This window comes from Acinonyx jubatus, chromosome E1 (assembly GCF_027475565.1).
Source record: "Acinonyx jubatus isolate Ajub_Pintada_27869175 chromosome E1, VMU_Ajub_asm_v1.0, whole genome shotgun sequence".
Lineage (NCBI taxonomy): Eukaryota > Metazoa > Chordata > Mammalia > Carnivora > Felidae > Acinonyx > Acinonyx jubatus.
In genome coordinates, this window is record NC_069397.1 from 19,519,869 (window position 1) to 19,540,560 (window position 20,692).

At 42.0% G+C, this 20,692-nt stretch overlaps 1 protein-coding gene across 1 annotated transcript in view; it reads right to left on the reverse strand.

Moving 5' to 3' along the window:
- The window catches only part of CRLF3 (cytokine receptor like factor 3), a 43,413-nt gene extending 22,963 nt beyond the window's left edge, over positions 1 to 20,450 (reverse strand). Inside the window, exons 1-4 of the mRNA XM_027034445.2 lie at positions 20,230 to 20,450; positions 5,554 to 5,761; positions 2,520 to 2,607; positions 1,851 to 2,028 (exon numbers count right to left, since the gene is read on the reverse strand). Of these exons, the coding sequence (XP_026890246.1) occupies positions 1,851 to 2,028; positions 2,520 to 2,607; positions 5,554 to 5,761; positions 20,230 to 20,346 (591 nt within the window). The 5' untranslated portion in view covers positions 20,347 to 20,450. The remainder of the gene's footprint in view (positions 1 to 1,850; positions 2,029 to 2,519; positions 2,608 to 5,553; positions 5,762 to 20,229) is intronic.
- Between the last annotated feature and the right edge of the window lie 242 nt (positions 20,451 to 20,692).

Consider the following 20,692-nt stretch of genomic DNA (forward strand, 5'->3'; position numbering starts at 1 on the left):
GAAATAAATAAAACCAAAATGAGATACCATATCGGCAAAAATACAAAGTCTGACAAAGCCAAGTATTGGTCAGGATGCAGAGTAACAGGAACTCATACACTGCTGGTGGAAACACTGGTACAATCACATTAAAGAGAACTTAGTATTATCTAGCAGAGTATGGATCCTATACTCTAGGACCTCATAATTTTACTGGGTATACACTTAAGAAAAACATCTTACACATGTACACAAGGAAACATGAATAATAATATGTTTATAGCAAAAAACTGGAAACTCTAGGTCCACTGATAGGCAAAAGAATAAAAATGGAATGACAGTCTTTGTTTTGAACGAACAAAAACCTCTCTATTTTTTTCTATTAATAAGGCTTCATTAGAAAACCCACTTAAGAAAATTATTTCCAGAATATGAGCACCCAGTCTGAATGATGTATTTATCTGTCAACAGCCAAGACACTTATGACCCATTTAGACATGGTTTTGGTTTTTTTTTAAGTTTATTTATTTATTTTGAGAGAGGGAGAGCACACGCACATGCACAAGCAGGGGAGGGGAACAGAGAAAGGGAGAGAATCCCAAGCAGGCTCCGTGCTATCAATGCCAAGCCCAATCCAGGGCTTGATCTCACAAACGGTGAAATCATGACTGAGCTGAAATCAAGAGTCAGATGCTTAGCCAACTGAGACACCCAAGCACCCCAAGTTACCATACTTTAAATTTTTTTTTTTTTCAACGTTTATTTATTTTGGGGACAGAGAGAGACAGAGCATGAACGGGGGAGGGGCAGAGAGAGAGGGAGACACAGAATCCGAAACAGGCTCCAGGCTCTGAGCCATCAGGCCAGAGCCTGACGCGGGGCTCGAACTCACGGACCGCGAGATCGTGACCTGGCTGAAGTCGGACGCTTAACCGACTGCGCCACCCAGGCGCCCCAGGGACCATACTTTAGATAGAAACCATGTCCAGGAGCGCCTGTGGCTTAGTCAGTTAAGGGTCCAACTTGATTTCGGCTCAGATCATGATCTCAGTTCAAGCCCAGTTCCGTGCTAACAGTGCAGAGCCTGCCTGGGATTCTCTCTCTCTCCCTCTCTCTCTCTGACCCACCAATGCTCTCTCACGCTCTCTCTCTCCCAAAAATAAAAACCTTTTTAAAAATTAAAAAAAAAAATATGGTAACTCATATACATAACATGATTTAACACACAAAATTCTGAGCAATGCTGAGAATGTGAAAAAACCACATTTTAAGAACTTTATTTCAGAAATATTAGTTCAACGTGGAACAGAAAATATCAGACACCCAATCAATATTCAGTACGATCTTTTGACTTTCGTAATAAACAGAAATGGGAGAGATCTTCAACTCACTAAGGGTTAAGTTTGGGAAATATGTGATGGGAAATACTGTTGTGATACAGAGATTTTTTTTTTTTTTTAACGTTTATTTATTTTTGAGACAGAGAGAGATAGAGCATGAATGGGGGAGGGTCAGAGAGAGGGAGACACAGAATCTGAAACAGGCTCCAGGCTCTGAGCTGTCAGCACAGAGCCCGACGCGGGGCTCGAACTCACGGACCGTGAGATCATGACCTGAGCCGAAGTCAGCCGCTTAACCGACTGAGCCACCCAGGCGCCCCGATACAGAGATTTTTAAAGGCATCTTGAAAACTATCTCAAATTGGAAGAGCTACCTCCATTCAAGTTCCCTGTGACTTTAATTGTAAAGCCAAAGAGACTTTTGTTTGTGAAGAGAAGAAAATCTTCAAAGGTAATTACTAAAAAACATCCTAAAGGCCCTCAAATCTCAAATCCACAATGTTGAGGCCACTTCTACAATTAATTACATACCTTACACCATCGAACAATGATGCCTCCAGGTTTCTCTATTAGTTCTTCTATCTGTACCGGTGGGCGAGATGCTACCGTTCCATGCTTGAAAATGTGGTCTTTCACTATGTTCAGAATTGAGTCATCCAACTGAGCAGATAAACAAGGCACATCAACCAGTAAAGGCACTTCTGGTAAGCTGAGGAAACAAAGCTTATGTGTTTATGAGGCTTTTAACTGGAAGTTAAAAATATGACGCAGAATTTCAATCAGTCACATACTATAATGATGCTGAAGCCCCCAGGAAATAATGCCAATGGCAACAGAGGCTTTGCAAGATGTTACATAAAGATTCTCTTCCCAGATAAATATAACCAACAAAATTGAAAATTGGTAGGATCACCACTGTCAAGTTTATACTGAAAAATCCAATGTACTCAGTTTCAATATGTGCAGAATATCTAAAATTTAACAATTCTCTTACACATTAGAATTGAAGAAAATCTATAATAAAACTATACTAAAAATTACAATCACAGATATTTCATACTACTAATACTGGTATTGGGCAGTGGACCTTGAAATCTATATTCTCTATCACACTTACTCAGAATCTTTAATAGGGAGGGGAAAAAAAAGCAGACAGTTTAAATGCTTAAAACCAAATCCTGAAGGCACTAACTACTTTACCTGTCCAACTGAATGTGTGAGGCCTTTTTGGTAAAGTTCCACAGTTTTTCATTCTGTTCTCCTACACCACCCAGAATGGCGATCTCCCCTACAATCAGGAATAAGAGAACAAGTACAGTGAAAAACGGTCCCGTTACAAAGTAATCACTACAACCCGTGTCAAGGTGGGTCTCTGGTTTTCCTACAAACAATTCTTAAGTGATTCCAGAGTCAAATTCCCAAAAAGCAAAAGTAGAAACTATTTTAGAAGTGACTCTAAGGTGAAGCTCATGAGGAAAAGGGGTACATGATGGTTAACATTTTGCCAGAAATGAAAAAATGTGCTCTAAACAAAGAAATACCGTTTATCAACGAAAATTTTTTTATAAAATTTTTTTAAACGTTTATTCATTTTTGAGAGATAGAGAGAGACAGAGCATGAGTGGGGGAGGGGCAGAGAGAGAGGGAGACAGAATCTGAAGCAGGCTCCAGGCTCTGAGCTGTCAGTACAGAGCCTGATGCGGGGCTCGAACTCACTGACCTCAAGATCATGACCTGAGCCGAAGTCGGATGCTCAACCTACTGAGCCACCTAGGCGCCCCTAGTTTGTCAACCAATTTTTTGCAATGGAGAAGGTACAGGTACTTTCTGCCATCTCTCCTACAGAATCCTGACTTACAGAACTCCAATAGGAGCCAGTACAGGTATTACCCTGACAGAAGAATAGGGCACGGGGTCTTATAAAGTCAAATGATACAGCTATTTTCCTGAAAGAATATCACACATTAGAAATTATTCCACAGAGGGGCATCTGTGTGGCTCAGTCGGTTAAGCGTCTGACTTTGGCTCAGATCATGATCTCAAGGTCAGTGAGTTTGAGCCCCGCATCCAGGCTCTGTACTCTCAAGCGCAGAACCTGCTTCAGATCTTCTGTCTCCCTCTCTCTCTGCCACTCCCTTTCATACACACACTCTCTCTCTCAAAAATAAACATTAAAAAAAAAATTATTCCACAGAAAAATAAAAAGGAGGAGCTATATAAAGACAACTTCTGTGTCCTTCCAGGACCCCGAAGAAATAGTACCGGAACTCTTTCCATCTGAATGTGCCCTGGAGTGACTCAAGTTTTTGGGGACCATATAACATGACATTCTCCCTCACCAACAGGAAAACAGAGACATATTGAACAATGCCTGAAAGTCCTCAAAATTCCATCAAAAAGTCTTTATCCCTTGAGAGGAAGAGATTGAAATTAAAAATATTTCTGAAATATAAAAAAAATTAAGCATCAGATGCTGTAACAAACAAGTTTGTGCCTCAAAGGATTTCTTTTCTAAAATAAAAACATTTCTCAGTCCTTAGGGTCATGGATGACCTGTGAACTACTTCTGGGTTTGTTTCCAAATGCAAAGCCTCCAGGGAAAGACGTTCTGTGGTCCCACTAAGAAGCATTTTCTCAAAGGCACTGCTAGGGTCAGTGTCAAATAAGCAGTTCTCACTGAAGAGAAGACAAAATGTAATTAGCATCTACAGATAATACCAATACCACATTCTAAATGTTACCACAAAGGGATGAATTTCCAGTTGGAATGACAGACTTGTTAGCCACTCACCCTTTTTATCTCATGCCATTCACAGCACTCAATGCAGAATGGGTGGTATTCAGTCCCCTCTGGCTCCTTTTTCCTCAACTGTCCTTTAAATGCTGGCATCCCCCACCGTCTACCCTCTGCCACCCTCTCTTCTCAATATTGTACACTAACTCTTGATGATTTACTTACTCTCATGGATTCAGACTCGATGTATACACCATCAATTGTCATACTGCCATACTGATCTCTCTCCTAAGCCACATGCCACATTCCCAACTACCTTCTGGGCATCTTGCCCCATACTGAATGCCCAACTACCCAGTGAAGCCCACCCTTCTCCTTTGTTTATGTCCATAAACAGCACAATTCACCTGGTAATCCAAAATCAGGCTGGTTTTGGTCATCCTAAGGCCTTCCCTTTATCCTCCAATATCCAGACAATCACCAGTAATCAACACTCACTGACAAGTAAAATCATCAATTCTCTTTCTGAAAAATCTTAAAATCAGCTCCACATCATCTCTACCTGTCATTGCCTTCATCATTTCCTGTCTGGATTAGTGCTACAACGTCCTGATTGGCCTCTTTTACCTCAGTCTTATGACCTCCAATACAGTCTCCAAACTGTAGGCAGTACCATTTTGTTGTTTTTTTTTTTTTAATTCAAATCTGATTGTGTAACTCTGCTGCCTAAAATACTTCAATAGATCCTTGATACACCATTCACTTCACTCGTGATGTTACTTCTGCTTCAAATTATGCTGTTACCTCCTTTTTTCCTTTGTCTGCTTAATGAATTCCTTCAAGCCTCTGTGCAACTCCTCCTACAGAAAGCTACCCTACACTCTCCCGGAGTTAAGGGCTTTCCCTTCTGTGCTCCTGTGGGTCTTAGATTGCTCTCAGCATGTATGCCTCTCTCACTGTACTGTGAACCCCACAGGGCAGAACTGTGATCTTTTTAATTAATACACTCAACAAAGAAGTATGTGAAGGGAGGAAGGTGGGTGTGAAGACGGGAAGGTAGCAAGGCAAGATCTGGGCATGCTTTAACCACAATAACGGGCTACAGATAGGTATGGAACTATTACGATTTCAGGAGTAAACACCGATCGTAATTTGTAACCTTCTAAAACTAACAATGGAATTAAATTATTTGAACACTGAAAAACATTTAAATAGACTCAAAAAGACCTTAAAATCACTGTGTTAACAGTGAGTAAGACCTTATCATAGAACCATTTGAGAAAAACCCTTTACTCCTTGTTTTGTAAATAATTATAATTAACACTTTAACTGCACTCACCCTGGGATACCTCACAGTATCTGCTGTCCTATATTACAAACCATCCTAAGGCAGGAACATTCTAAGCACCCCACAGATGGCAAGAAGCCTGTTGGTACCCTGAGAAATCGACAAAGTGCCATCTGAATGTGCCACACTTAAGAGGCTCCCTGGACTCCCACCTTCTTGGACTAAGTCCTCTGCGGTATGAACTCCGTGCTCTATGAGTTTCTGGCAATCATCTAGAGGTTTAATGGTCTCCTGTTCAATGGCGTCCACCTCTTGCAGAAGGGTCACCAATCGCTCATCCAGGAGCTTCCCAAGGGTTCCCTTTAAGTCATTAAAATGCTGTTTGAGGACATCTCTGGTCTGGGATGCACTCTCTTTGATCTGAAAAGGAAGAACATAAAAACTTAGAATCTCTGAATAGGCTAATACACGGGCGGGCATAACTCAAAATCTCAAGGCACTACACAACAACCATCTTCCATTTCTTGATAAATCAGATGTGACTGATTTGCACAAACTTGCAGAAATGTATAAAACTGGCCTTCAGGTAAAACTGAATGGGCTCAAATCCTGGTTCCATCGTTCACAAACCCCGTCGATTTTGGTCACGTTAATTAAGCACTCTACACCTCAATTTCCTGAATTGTCAAATCAATGTAATGCTTACCTCATGGAGTTGCTGTAAGGATTAAATAAAAATAATCTATGTATTACACTTGGTAAAATAACTGGCACACTGATGTTCCCAAAAAATGTTAGAAAGTATTATTATCTACACAAAGTAGTTCTTGGCAACAGTATGTTTCAGTACAAAAAAAATTTTAAATTAGGAGGAGACTAAGGTTCATTTTACCGAAAAGTAGTAAATAAAAGGTAGATTAGAAGGCCATTAATATATATTTTTAAATTACCTAATGGATAAAATGCCCTCATCGTGGTAAAACTAAGAATTTATTTAGAATTCAAAGAGGCTCACAGAAGGCAGAGAATGTTCATGAAAACACACCTCTGGGACAACGCTTTCATCCTTTCCGAGTCCCGTTCCTCTTTGCAAATCTCAACAAGAGGTTTATAGACCCTCTTCCCAGTAAAATGAAGAATACGTACCCTAAAGAAATTAATTCAATTTCAAAGCTACAAATTCCCTCAAATTTCAACCATGGCTTGCCTGATACAGTAATTCTGAAACTTGGTTTGCAGAAGAATCATGCAGGCTGCGTGTTATAATTTAGATTGTAGGGCTCCATCCCAGACCTAATGATTCAGAACCTTCCAGAAGGGTGAAGGGGTATATGGATACAGTTCTCATGTTTCACAAGCACACCTGTGATTCTGCAGCCCAGACTCTGAGAAACACTGCCCTCAGGTCCACAGAGCCCAGAGTAAGAGCTGCTGTTCTGGGAGGTAGGGCAGGGAAATCTTTACAGCTCAGACATATTTTGAAAACAAACCAGTTGTCTATACAGATACAAGATTTTTTTTTTTTTTTAAGAATATGGATAACACACAATTCACTCCCACTTAACAGGAAAATTCTAACAAAAGCCAAAAAGTTGAATTAAAGCAAACACATACTTACTTTGCAGATATTAGTTTCATAATGACATTATTACATTTATACTCTAACCCTTTTGCTAACTTTATCTTTGCAAGAGCATTTGAAGTCCAAGAAAATCCACAAAGCATACAACTTTGACAGTTAACAGAAATTTAAAAAGTTTCCATTTATTCTCTAATACTAAATTTAAAAAGCAGAATACAAAATTGTTTTCCAGAAATATTCACAACCATGTAAAAACAAAAGATGCCTATGCTCAAAGAGTACAAAGAAATACAGGGAGGAAAATACAGGGACAGTCTGATGATTAGATGAAGTGGAAGGATCATGGAAATAATTTTTTCTCCTTCCAACATTAATTTAACTTACAATAGTATGTGTGAAGTGAACAAATTCCTTTTTTTTTTAATTTTTTTTTTTAATGTTTATTCGTTTTTGGAGACAGAGACAGAGTATGAGTGGGGGAGGGGCAGAGAGAGAGGGAGACACAAAATCTGAAGCAGGCTCCAGGCTCTGAGCTGTCAGCACAGAGCCTGATGCCAGACTCAAGCTCACAGACTGTGACATCATGACCTGTGCCAAAGTCAGAAGTTTAACCAACTGAGCCACCCAGGCACCCCAAAGAATTCCTTAAATCATAAAGAAAAAGAGAGATTCTGGGCGCCTGGGTGGCTCGGTCGGTTGAGCAGCCAACTTCAGCTCAGGTCACGATCTCGCAGTCCGTGAGTTCAAGCCCCGCGTCGGGCTCTGTGCTGATGGCTAGGAGCCTGAAGCCTACTTCAGATTCTGTGTCTTCCTCTCTCTGGCCCTCCCCGGTTCATGCTATGTCTCTCTCTGTCTCAAAAATAAACATTAAAAAAAACATTTTTTTTTTTAAAAAGGAAAAAGAGAGATTCTAATGTAAGTTTGTTGATCACTGTCTGTGCAGTTACTAAGGAACTTCTATGAAATTAGCCCAAGCCAAGGTTGAAGGAAAAAAAAAAGGGAGGGAGCCATATTCAAAATGTACTTGATTTGCTTCATGAGTCACTTGTGGGATCTTTAAGACTCAGGCCCTAACATACATAGCACCAGGGAAATAAATGTTGCTGAATAAAAATGAAGTTAATCATGTACATTTTTAAGACCTTTTTTAAGGAACTAGGGAAAGAATGCCTTATGATTTTGATGTATCACCTGAATGCTGTTAGAAATGCAGACTCTTGGGGCGCCTGGGTGGCTCAGTCAGTTTAAGCGTCCGACTTCAGCTCAGGTCATGATCTCACAGTTTGAGTTCAAGCCCTCATCGGACTTGGTGCTAGTGGCTCAGAGCCTGGAGCCTGTTTCGGATTCTGTGTCTCCCTCTCTCTCTGCCCCTCCCCTGTTCATGCTCTGTCTCTCTCTGTCTCAAAAATAAATAAAAACATTAAAAAAAAAAAAAAAAGAAAGAAATGCAGACTCTTAGGCCCCACCAAGAACCACAGAATCAGAACCTACGTTTTAAACAAGATCCCTAGGTGAATCATGACAGACCTTACAGATTCCAAAATAAATGAAGATAACATGTTAAAACCCTGTAGTACAGTTCACACTCCCAGCACCAAGAGGAAATTCTGCAGTTGAGAAGTATACCAATGAGGTCCTGTCTCACTCTTTAACGGATACTGCACACACAGGAAGTGCATTGGTTAGGTAAAGTCAATTTCCTCTTTAGAAAGAATTCAAAAGCTCCTTCAACTGTTTCAGAGGCCAAATATGTTTTGTTTTTATTTCAGAACCTCAGAGGGGGAGAAAAAAAAAAAGGAAGTATGTGAACATAAAGCAGTGAGAGGGCCAGGGAGGGGAGACTCCACTTCCAAATCTACTTCCTAAGCTTCCATTGTAAGTGTGGTCCCTTTTGTTCACAGAATCCCAATCATTGCCGTTTCAGACCTGATACTACCTTGGCATCATTTTCTTCTCCACAAAATGGTTCCCCCCCCCTTTTTTTTTTCGAAAGAGAGAGAGAGAGAGCGAGGGCCCAAGTGGGGGAGAGGGGCAGAGAAGGGGAGAGAGAATTCCGAGCAGGCTCCATGCTCAGCGCAGAGCCCAATGGGGGGGCTCAACCCCACAACCCTGAGATCAGGACCTGCACAAAATCAAGAGTCAGATGCTCAATGGACTGAGTCACGCAGCACCCCTGAAACAGTTCATAATTTAAGCCACAGTCACCTTTTATCCAATCATGTAACTAATCAAGTTTATTTGCTTGGCTTTATGAAACTAAACAACACAGATTTGACTGCTGAGTGGTTTCTTCTTATTTGACGTGTTACCATGGTCCAACGTGTTCACCGTTAGCTCATTAACTTCACAATGACTCTAACAGGTGGGTCTCCATGGTTTACACTGAAGAGGGTGAATCTTGAAGAAATCAAATAACTTTCCCAAGGCTTCATGGTGCCAGAAACAGTCTGACTCCAAGGACCATGGTCTTTCCACTTTTCCCATTTTCAGGAGTTCCCAGGTAAACCTATAAATTATGTACTGACTGAAAACACTTCCTGCTATAACATGTATTTATCCTTTTTTTTCTTTTTAATGTCTATTTATTTCTGAGAGAGACAGAGACAGAGTGCAAGCGGGGGAGGGGCAGAGAGAGACAGAGAGAGAGGGAGAGAGAGAGAGACACATACAGAATCTGAAAACGCTCCAGGCTCCAAGCTGTCAGCACAGAGCCCGACACAGGGCTCAAGCTCACCAACTGCAAGATCATGACCTGAGCCAAAGTCGGATGCTTAACCAACTGAGCCACCCAGGCGCCCCTGTATTTCTTATCCTTGCATAAAGAATCGTGTGGTTGGGGGCCCTGGGTGGCTCAGTTGGTTGAGCATCAGACTCTTTTTTTTTTTTTTTTTAATGTGTATTTATTTTTTAGAGAGACAGACATGGAGTATGAGCGGGGGAGGGGGGAGAGAGAGGAAGACACAGAATCTGAAACAGGCTCCAGGCTCTGAGCCGCCAGCACCAAGCCCAATGAAGGCTTGAACTCACAAACTGTGAAATCATGACCTGAGCTGAAGTCAGACCCTTAACCGACTGAGCCACCCAGGTGCCCTGAGCATCAGACTCATGATTTCAGCTTGTGTCACAATCCCAGGGTTGTGAGATCCAGCCCCACATGGGGCTCCACACTCAGCATGGAGCCTGCTTGAGATTCCCAACGCCCCTCACTCCATCCAGCTCCTCTCTTCAGCTCTCATGTTCTCTTTCTAAAATTAAAAACAACAAAAAAAAAAGAATCATGGTAGACTACCAAACAGCCCCCAAATTCTACTTAGTCATTCTAGGGCAAAACAACTGTGATAGTAACAAAGTACATTTAAATAGAATACAGGGGCGCCTGGGTGGCTCAGTCGGTTAAGCGTCCGACTTCGGCTCAGGTCATGATCTCGCGGTCCATGAGTTCGAGCCCCACATCGGGCTCTGTGCTGATGGCTCAGAGCCTGGAGCCTGCTTTGGATTCTGTGTCTCCCTCTCTCTCTATCCCTCCCCAACTAGTGTCCTGTCTCTCTCTGTCTCTCAAAAATAAATAAATGTAAAAAAAAAAATTTTTTTTTTAAATAAAAATTAAAAAAAAATTTTTTTAACTAGGTTTCATACCCAGCACAGAGCCCAACCAGGGCTTGAACTCACAACCCTGAGATCAAGACATGAGCTAAGATCAAGTTGAATGCTTAATTGAGTGTCCCCTAAGCAACTGTGATTTTTTTTTCAAGTTTATTTATTTTTGAGAGAGAGAGAGAGAATGCAAGCAGGGGAGGGGCAGAGAGAGAGAGAGGAAGAGACAGAGAATGCCAAGCAGGCTCTGCACTGTCAGCCCAAAGCCTAACTCAGGGCTTGAACTCACAAACCATGAGATCATGACCTAAGTCAAAACCAAGAGCAGGACACTCAACCAACTGAGCCACCCAGACTCCACCAAGCAACTGTATTTTTAATGTTTTAACATGAGGATGAGTTCACAAAATGCCAAAAAGTCATCAAGTTTATGTATCAATACTAAGGCTTGCAAAAGCCTAGTAAATGCATACTTCATAGCCCTCCAAGATAACAGAGACTGATATATTTTCCTCATGAGTTTAGATACTAAAAAGGTTATAAAACCTATGTAGAATGCGACTTAAAACATCTGTGGTCTTCAGTGGCAATATACAGTTGCTACATCAATATAATGTAAAAACAATACGATATAATAAATATAATAGCATATTTCAGAAAATTAAGAAACTGAAATCTCTTCCATCTCCTCTAAAACAATTTTGACTTTATAGAAGAAAATAATTTTTATCCTCCAAGTTTAGTTTCCCAATTAACAAACAAGCAACTAAAACTCTTTTGTTATTTTTTTAAAAGATTTTTTTATTTTTTTTTTCAACGTTTATTTATTTTTTTTGGGACAGAGAGAGACAGAGCATGAACGGGGGAGGGGCAGAGAGAGAGGGAGACACAGAATCAGAAACAGGCTCCAGGCTCTGAGCCATCAGCCCAGAGCCTGACGCGGGGCTCGAACTCACGGACCGCGAGATCGTGACCTGGCTGAAGTCAGACGCTTAACCGACTGCGCCACCCAGGCATCCCTCAAAGGTTTTATTTTTAAGTAATTTCTACACCCAACATGGGGCTTGAACTCACAATCCTCAGACTGAGGAAACATGTTCCACTGACTAGGCCAACCAGGCACCCCAAAATTATTTTAAAATTAGAGACAGGCTTTGAACACTTAGCTGAAGAACATAACGATCAAAAATAAGATATAAAATAGTCCACTGAAATTGGAAAAGCTAACCACAATGTTTCTTCTCAATTCATGTGAAATGTACTGCATCAGCCACTTGTCTTTGCACCGACACCAAGATATCAGTCACTGAAAATAATAATGATGATGGCAATAATAATACAGCAACAACAGCGATCATCTGCTGAACACCTACTGTGTGCCAGGTACTTACAGCCATGGTCTCATTTAAATGCTACCACAACCCTGTGAAGAAAGCATCTGTAGATGAGTATCATAGTGGAGTCAGAGAGATAAACATGTCCACATCACAAAGCGAGTAAAGTGACAGAGAATTTGAATTGCATGACTCACTTACGGACTCGTAAGTGCCGCTACATTTCCTCCTTGCCTCTCTTAGAGTCAGGCGCTTTCTTTTTTTTTAATATGTATTTGAGAACATTCAGAAACATTTATTAGTGGTCCCCAGGGAACCAAGAACCATACGTCCTGATACTCTATCTTTGTTCAGTCCCCGAGAGTACGGGCTGGGCTGTGACATGCACTTGCAGGCATAAGTGCACAGTGGAACTAAAGCTGTGTCAGTTTCAGGTCTCAGCCTTTAGAAGCTCTGGCAACTGCTGCTTCTGCACTTTTGAGGGTCTTGAGCCACTCCTTTGTAAAGAGTGGAAAGAGGAGAGAAGCGGGAAGGGAGGGAGGAGAGAGGGAGATTAGCATCCAGCCCAGCCATGACAGCATTCCAACTGAGTCCCACTGCCACTAAGGCTCCTAACAGGTAAGTGAACGTTCTTTCTTGAACTTTCCAGTCTTAGCTACCATCTGACTGCAATTACACGAGTGTCGCCAGCAAAACTGGAAGAAGTGTCCAACCGTCCCAGTCAACCCCCAGAACAGTAAGCAAATAAGATTGTTTTTTAAGCCGTTACACTTAGGCATAGTTTATTATGTAACAACAAATAACCAAACTGTATGATAAAACAAACTTAATTCTTGATTATCTGCATTAATGAATCAAGACCATGAATAATCTAAAAAGAATGTCTGCAAAATTACACCCACATCATTCATAAAGGCACTTATTCAGCATTTATTGAAGTCTAATATGTGCCAGGAGCTGGGGTTATAAAGATGAATAAAGCATGGGCCTGACCTCAAAAAAACTGTCATTCTGGTAAAAGAGATAGTTGCATGCACACGTAACTATAATAAAATGTATTAAGTTCTTACGTAAGTGGGATGGCCACAAACTGCCATCTACACTCAAAAACAGCATTCTGCTGGGAAACACAATAGGAGACATTTGAAGAAGCAGGGACTGTCTCCTTGAATAACAATGATATTCAGTGGTATTATTATTATGGCTAATATTTGTGAAGTGCTTTATATGTCCCAGGCATTGTGCTAAGCATTTTAAATACATTGCTCATTTGAATTCCCACATTGGCCAAGCAAAGTAGGTATGTCTTTATCCTCACCATACAGATAAGAAAAGTGAGGATCAGAAAAGATAAGCTTCTTGGGGCACCTGGGTGGCTCAGTCTAAGTGTCCAACTCTGGCTCAGGTCATGACCTTGTGGTTCGTGGGTTCAAGCCCTGCATCAGGCTCTGTGCTGACAGCTCAGAGCCAGAGCCTGCTTCGGATTCTGTCTCTCTTGGAAAGAAAAAAAAAAAAAAAAAAAAAGAATAAATATTAAATATATTTATATTAAAAAAAAAGTTTCTCAAGGTCTCATGGCTAATAGGAGCAAATGCTAGCAAAGTAAAATAACTGCAAATATAAGTGACCCCTTGATAACCCTCAATAAAAGCCTGTCCTACATTTGGTTGACTTTTTAGATCATAAATTAGCCAGATTAACCAGATTTATAGCAATAAGTAGTTTTTCTCTATCAAAATTATACATACACTACATTTACACCAAAAACAACATCTACACAGAGAAAACCTGGGCACCTCTGTGACATTCACACACTCTGTAATTAACATCACTGATTTTAACATTGTTGATTCAGAAGGCATGCTTTATTTTATTTTTTTAATTTTATTTTAGAGAGTGAGAGAGCGAGCAGCGTAGCAGGAGAGAAAGGATCTTAAGTAGGCTCCATGCTTAGTGCAGGGCCAGACCTGGGGCTTGATCTCATGAACCATAAGATTATGACCTAGGCCAAAATCAAGAGCCGGATGCTTAAACAACTAAGCCACCCAGGTGCCTTCAGAGTGCCATGTTTAAAAACAATTTGTTGGGGCACCTCAGTGGCTCAGTTGGTTAAGCATCCAACTTCGGCTCAGGTCATGATCTCGTGGTCCGTGAGTTCGAGCCCCGCGTCAGGCTCTGTGCTAACAGCTCAGAGCCTGGAGCCTGCTTCAGATTCTGTTTCCCTCTCTCTCTCTGCCCCTCCCCCACTCACACTCTGTCTCTCTCTGCCTCTCAAAAATAAAGAAACGTAATAAAAAAAATTTTTTTTTAATGTGTGAAAAGAATTGAGAAAATATGTTTGAAAGCCAATGTAAACACGTGGTCTTTTGCACACAAATATGTGTGCAGCTTTTTTCTTCCCCCTTGGCTGCTGGTTAGTTTTGCTTCTAGAGCGTCACTTCCAGTATTCTGGCATACCTACGTCAATACAGCTTTAGCCTACCAACAAATGCTCCCTAAGTTGCTAAATGTTCCATATAAAACTAACCAAAAGGAAAAAAAAATGAATATGAAGTTGTGTATACAGTAGTCTCTCAGTTTTGCAAAATAATATGCCTAGAAGGATACACCAAAATGTTAACAGTGGTTGCCTGTAAGTGGTAGAATTATAGGTTATTTTAAAATTAGTTCATCTGTTCTTGGTTTTCCCCAGCTCTAGATTTAACCTTTTCTTAGGACACTATGATCACTACTACTGTAGTAACATCATTTTCAGTCAGAGTTTTGGACTGTTTTGAAAATGGGTAACAGAAGGGGAAGTGGGAGATAAAAGAAGCAATGATAGCTTTCTTTTCTTTGCTAAGCTACTAAAGACTTCCTGCCCTGCTTTTCTGAAATGACTTTTTCCTCCCCACTGAGTTCCAGATCTGTCCCAGTCTTTAGTATGCTATGCGTTTTCAAACCCTGTGGAAATAATGATCTATAGAGGACATGGTATTATGCATTAAGAATATCAAGACTGCTAGTAAAATCAAAAAATTATCTGAACTGACAGCTCAGAGCCTGGAGCCTGCTTCAGATTCTGTCTCCGTCTCTCTCTGCCCCTCCCTGGCTTATGCCCTCTCTATCTCTCAAAAATAAATAAACTTTAAAATTTTTTTTTAAAAATTAACAAACCTATGCTATCTCAATGTTTGTTTTGTTTTGTTTTGTTTTTTTAAAGTAGGCTCTACAACCAATGCAGGGCTCAAACTCAGAAACCCAAGATCAACTTCACATGCCCTACCAGCTAAGCCAGCCAGGCTCCCCTCAAACAATGTTTTAACCTTGAGGATAAAGGACGAAATTTTTAACAACACACCTATGGGTTTAAACTAGGGAAATCAGTAGAGGGCTCAGGGTGCCTGGTTGGCTCAGTTGGTTCAGTGTCTGAGTCTTGATTTCAGTTCAGGTCATGATCCCACAGTCTTGGAATGGAGCCCTGAGAGGGGAGTATGCCTCAATTTTTAATGTGCACGCATATCATACCTGACAATCTTGTGCAAGTACAGATTATGATTCAGTAGGTCTGGGCAGGGCCTGATTGCTATATTCTTCATAAGCTCTCAGGTCACGAACCACATCTGTGGTAGCGAGGAGCAAAAGGACACCACTGTGGGGCGCCTGGGTGGCTCTGACTTTGGCTCAGGCTGTTATCTCACATTTCGTGAGTTCGAGCCCTGCATCAGGCTTGCTGCTGTCAGCGTGGAGACTACTTGGGATCCTCCGTTCTCCTCTCTCTGATCTCACCCACTCACGCTCTTTGTCTTTCTCAAAAATAAACAAACATTAAAAAAACAAAGGACACCACTGTCCAGAGCTATGCAGGGTCCTCACCAGAGTATCTTAATTAGGTAACAAGATCTGGCCCTCTATTCTCAAAGAACAGAGACTTGCTTTCATCAATGCCCCAAGAGACACTGAATCATACCAAAAGGCACATGAAGGGGATGCCTGGCTGGCTCAGTCAGTAGAACAGAGCGCAACTAACTCCTGATCTCAGGGTCTTGTGTTCAACCCCGAGGTCATAGATTACTTAAATAAACAAATCAATCTTAAAAAAAAAAAAAAAAAAAAAGGTATATGAAGGCCAACATGTTCACTTTCTAGCATGCATTATAACTGTACACAAGCTAGAAAATTGGTATTTCTCACTGTAGGCACCTCCCGTACCTCAAACTAATCCATCCCCCTTTATCACATACAAAGATGGAGTTTCTGGACCTGCAAAGCTTAAGGACCAGGCCCCAGACAGTGGCAATGTCATCAAGGCAGTGTCACTCTGTGAGGCACATCTGACTGGCCAGATGACATCACTACGTGACATCTTGATCACCTATCTCTACTTACAGCAAGCAGGAAAACCAACCCTGTGAAATAAACAAGTGAGGAAAAACAAATGGAAGTGAAATCTGAAAATGAATACACAAGGATTTAGGTGTTTCCTATTTGTTTTGTTTTTAGGGGTAACAGTCCCAAGACCCACCAACAAAGGGAAGAGTAAATCCATGAGAGCACTAGTCTGTTTCCCTAGCCACAGTATTTCTAAGACCTAGAAGTATCTCTGAGCCACAGCAGGCACCTAATAAATATTTACTGATGAATGAACAAATGAGTATTTAAGGAGAGTGGGAGTTAATTTCTCTGGTATTTACATCTTAGTACCAAGGATTCCAGGGAACTATAGAGAATTATTCTTAATGATTTCAACATCAGTTAGGCCAGGCTGGCTGTAAACATCATCTGATTTCCTGAAGACAACGAACATACCTCTCTAGTCTTTAACTTATTTAAACAGCAAGAGTTATAGAGTACCCGTGCATTCCTACACAGAACTTCCTTTTCTGTAAAGACAGAGGGTAGGGCCTAAACTAACCACAAGAGGAGAAACTGCTACATGCTGGCAGTTGTTTCTAACAGAATAACAAAATATTTTTACTCTTCTTCCTTCTAGATTTTCATAGACATGATTTCTTAACATGAGACAAACTTCGTAAGACATTTTTTTTGTTTTTATGTTTTAATTTATTTTTGAGAGAGAGAGAGAGAGAGAGAGCATGAGCAGGGGAGGGGCAGAGAGAAAGAGGGTCAGAGGATACAACAGGACTCTCCACTGATAATAACAGCAAGGCTGACATGGGGCTCAAACTCACAAACTGTGAGATCATGACCTGAGCCGCAAGTCAGATGCTCAACCGACTGAGCCACCCAGGCACCCCTTCGTGAGAGATTTTTAAAGGGTAAGAAACAAAAGAAAAAATAAAAAGTGCTCAAAAGTGTGTTAAGCAAAGGGTTACCATACAGCCCAGCAATTCCTAAGTATATACTGAAAGAACTGACCATGTATCCACATAAAAACCTGTACATGAATGTTCACAGCAACAGTATTCATAATAGCCAAAAAGTGAAAGCAATCCAAGTATCTATCAATTGATGAATGTATAACTAAAATGTGGTATATCCACGCAACAAATGTTATTTGGCCATAAAAAGGATTGAAGTATCGATAACGTGCTACCACAAGGATGAACCTTGAAAACACTGTGCTAAGTCAAAGAAGCCAGTCACAAGGGGCCACATACTGTATGATTCCATCCACATGAAATGTTCTGAAGAGGCAAATCCAAATAGAGAAAGTAGTTTACTGGCTGTCAGGGACAGAGGGAGTGATACCTCACAGGGAGAAGATTTCTTTTTGGGGTGATGAAAATGTTCTGGAATTAGTGGTGATGGTTGCACAACTTTGCAAATATACTAAAAAATGCTGAATTGTACATTTTAAGGCATGAATTTTATGGTATGTAAATTATATATCAATAAAAAATCATACACCAAAAGGAAACAAAACCAATGAATAAAAAAATATACACAAAGGGGAGGATCTCTCCTCTGTGCTCATCCTTCCCCCATACAAAATCTTTGACTAAAAAGCCAAATATTATGTAGTTATTCTGAAAATGACTGGGACCCTAAGAATACCCTAGCCACTAAACAAAAGCAGCTGCTTATTTTGATAACATTTTTGTAACACAGACTTTCCTTAAAATGCAAGTTGACAGAGGGCTTATTCTACAAACCCAAACATATACAGTCCACTAGAATTAGCTTTGAGGGGAGACGCCTTGTAACTGGGACTGGCACAAAACACATTCCAGTTCACAAGAGAGAAAACTACGCTATTAGTCTAGTCAGAAGGCAGCATCATCAGGAACCTGTGATGGATGTTGTCTTGGTGTTTTCTGTCTCAAGTCTGACACAATGGGCCTCAAAAAACAAAACAAAAACCCATACTGAACTACACCAAATTGCAGGAAAGTATGTCCTGTATTTAAATGATTGGATATAAGAATTAAAAGAATATAGGCCTGGAAACTGAATTCTAACCCAATCAGAATGGGATCATACTAAATTTGTTAAGTGAATTCAATATTACACAAGAAATTAGTAAGTACTACTCCCAGGTGCTAAACTCATTCTTTTAGCGTCAACACTACTGTTTCTTAGTTGCAGATGAGTTAAACAAAAGCCCTGCTCATATATAAGATATCTTAACTGGCTTAAACATTAGTCAAATAATAAGAGAGACACTTTAATCTCTTTCAAAACAATGAACCTCTATTTCAAAATAGCAGAAGGAATAAGGCAGATGTTTTCTTTTTTTTTTTTTATTTTTTTTTAACATTTATTTATTTTTGAGACAGAGAGAGATAGAGCATGAACGGGGGAGGGTCAGAGAGAGGGAGACACAGAATCTGAAACAGGCTCCAGGCTCTGAGCTGTCAGCACAGAGCCTGACACGGGGCTCGAACCCACGGACCGTGAGATCATGACCTGAGCCGAAGTCGGCCACTTAACCAACTGAGCCACCCAGGCGCCCCAAGGCAGACGTTTTCAAGTGGAAATCAAGATGAATGCATTGGAAGGCCATAAAAAGCATTCACCAGACTGGTGAAACCATATCTAAATTTTGCTCCCAGTTTTACTACTAGGCTACAAATAATGCCTGGCCTACAGGAGCTCTATAAGGCTTGTTTGGGTTTTGTTGTTGTTGTCGTTTTTAAAGTTTATTTGAGAGAGAGAGAGAGAACAAGAAGGGGAGGGGCAGAGAGAAGGAGAGACAGAACCCCAAACAGAATCCCACCACGGGGTTCGAACCCACAGGAACCCCTGAGATCATAGCCTGAGCCAAGATCAAGAGTTGGATGCTTAACTGACTGAGCCACCCAGGAGCCCCTACAAGGTTTTAAAAATATATAAAACCTAGAGTATGTTGAATATCCTTAATGAGGAAAATATCCAAAGGCACTGTTATCATAGCACTTTTTACCAGTTGTACATTTTCAGATTCTGTGCAGCATGGGAGTTACTAGGATAACAATATAGATTAATATCAAGTGTGATGTAGAAAAATCCCATTCACCCAAATGATTCCACTCAGATGGAACCCATTCACTCACACAGCATTTACTAAGCACCTGTGTGACTAGTAGCTTGAGGATTATCTGTCCTAGTAACACATTGGCAGTGGGTTGTATCTTCCATGTTCCAGGGTGTTCCTTTATCTTTGATAACCATGTCCCCATTGAACAGATAAAACTGTCACTTGAAAGTATATTTAGCTTCTCCTTTCAGCACTCCTTTCTTTAAATCTGTTTTTCCATTTCCCTACACTTTTGTATTCTTTCCTTCAAGTATTCTGATCTCCTTTTGCCCTTCCAACATAGCTCCGCCTTAAATTCTAAACCATATAGAATAGCGTTCTGCTAAAGGCTTTTTTTTTTTAATGCATCCAAGGTTATATGAGACATTAAGTACTACTAATCCCATTCATTTGGTGTTAACTCAATTGCTTCTCAATCACCCTCTGTCTCTGTGTCTTCAATCCTCCCCTTCCAATATCCTCCCCAGGCTCTCTAAAATCAGTCTCCATCCCCATGGCAGGTTTTCCCAAAGAATCCCCACCTCCCCCAGCGTTCCACGGTCCTCACTGCCCTCTCCTCTGTGACGCCCTCGGTTTTTGCTCTGCTCTCTCTCTCTCTCCCCAACCTCGGACCCCACCCCTATCCCCATCACCGCCCCCACAGGGTTTAGGGAACGCTCCTCACACTCTCCCACGATCCCCCAAAGTTGTCTCTTCCCCTTAAGACTCCCCACTACCGCACCCCACCCCCCCCGCCAGCACCCACCTCCCTCGTTCCCAGACCCTGCTGGGCCTCCCGCACCTTCAGAGCCCCCTCCCTTCTCCCTTCAGAGTTTTCGGACACTCGCGCCCCTCCGTCCCTCCTGGCCTCCACCCACCCGCCGGGCACCCCGAGCCCTCCCCGGGGCCCTCGGCGCCCCTACGGGCGCGGCCCTCCGACCTGCCTCTGCGCCTCCCGCAGCCCCTGCAGCCTCTGGCCCAGCTCCCGCCGGTAGCTCTGCGCCGCCTCCACGTTCTCGCGGGCCTCCTGCAGCAGCTGCTCCGGCTCCAGCTCCATCGCCCCCTCGTCCGGCCGCGCGGCCGGCGGCTGCGGGCGCGGTTTCCCCACTGAACCGGGCGCCGGCGAGCGGCCCCGCGCGACCACGCGCAGGCGGAAGCACCGCCCCGCCCCGCCCCACGGCCGCCTTGATTGACAGCCACACCGGCGCCCGGCGCGACCCGCCTCCGGGTCCCAGCGCCGCCCGCCTCCAGTCCCACCGCGCAATGACCGCGTGCACGCGCAGCCTCTGGCTGTGGTGCTTCCTCCAGACACGCGTGGGGTCAGGGAAGGATTAGTAAGGACACTTTGCGGGGTGCTTCCCACATCTTATCTCATTCTGGCCTCCCTGCCAGCCCCCCTTTGT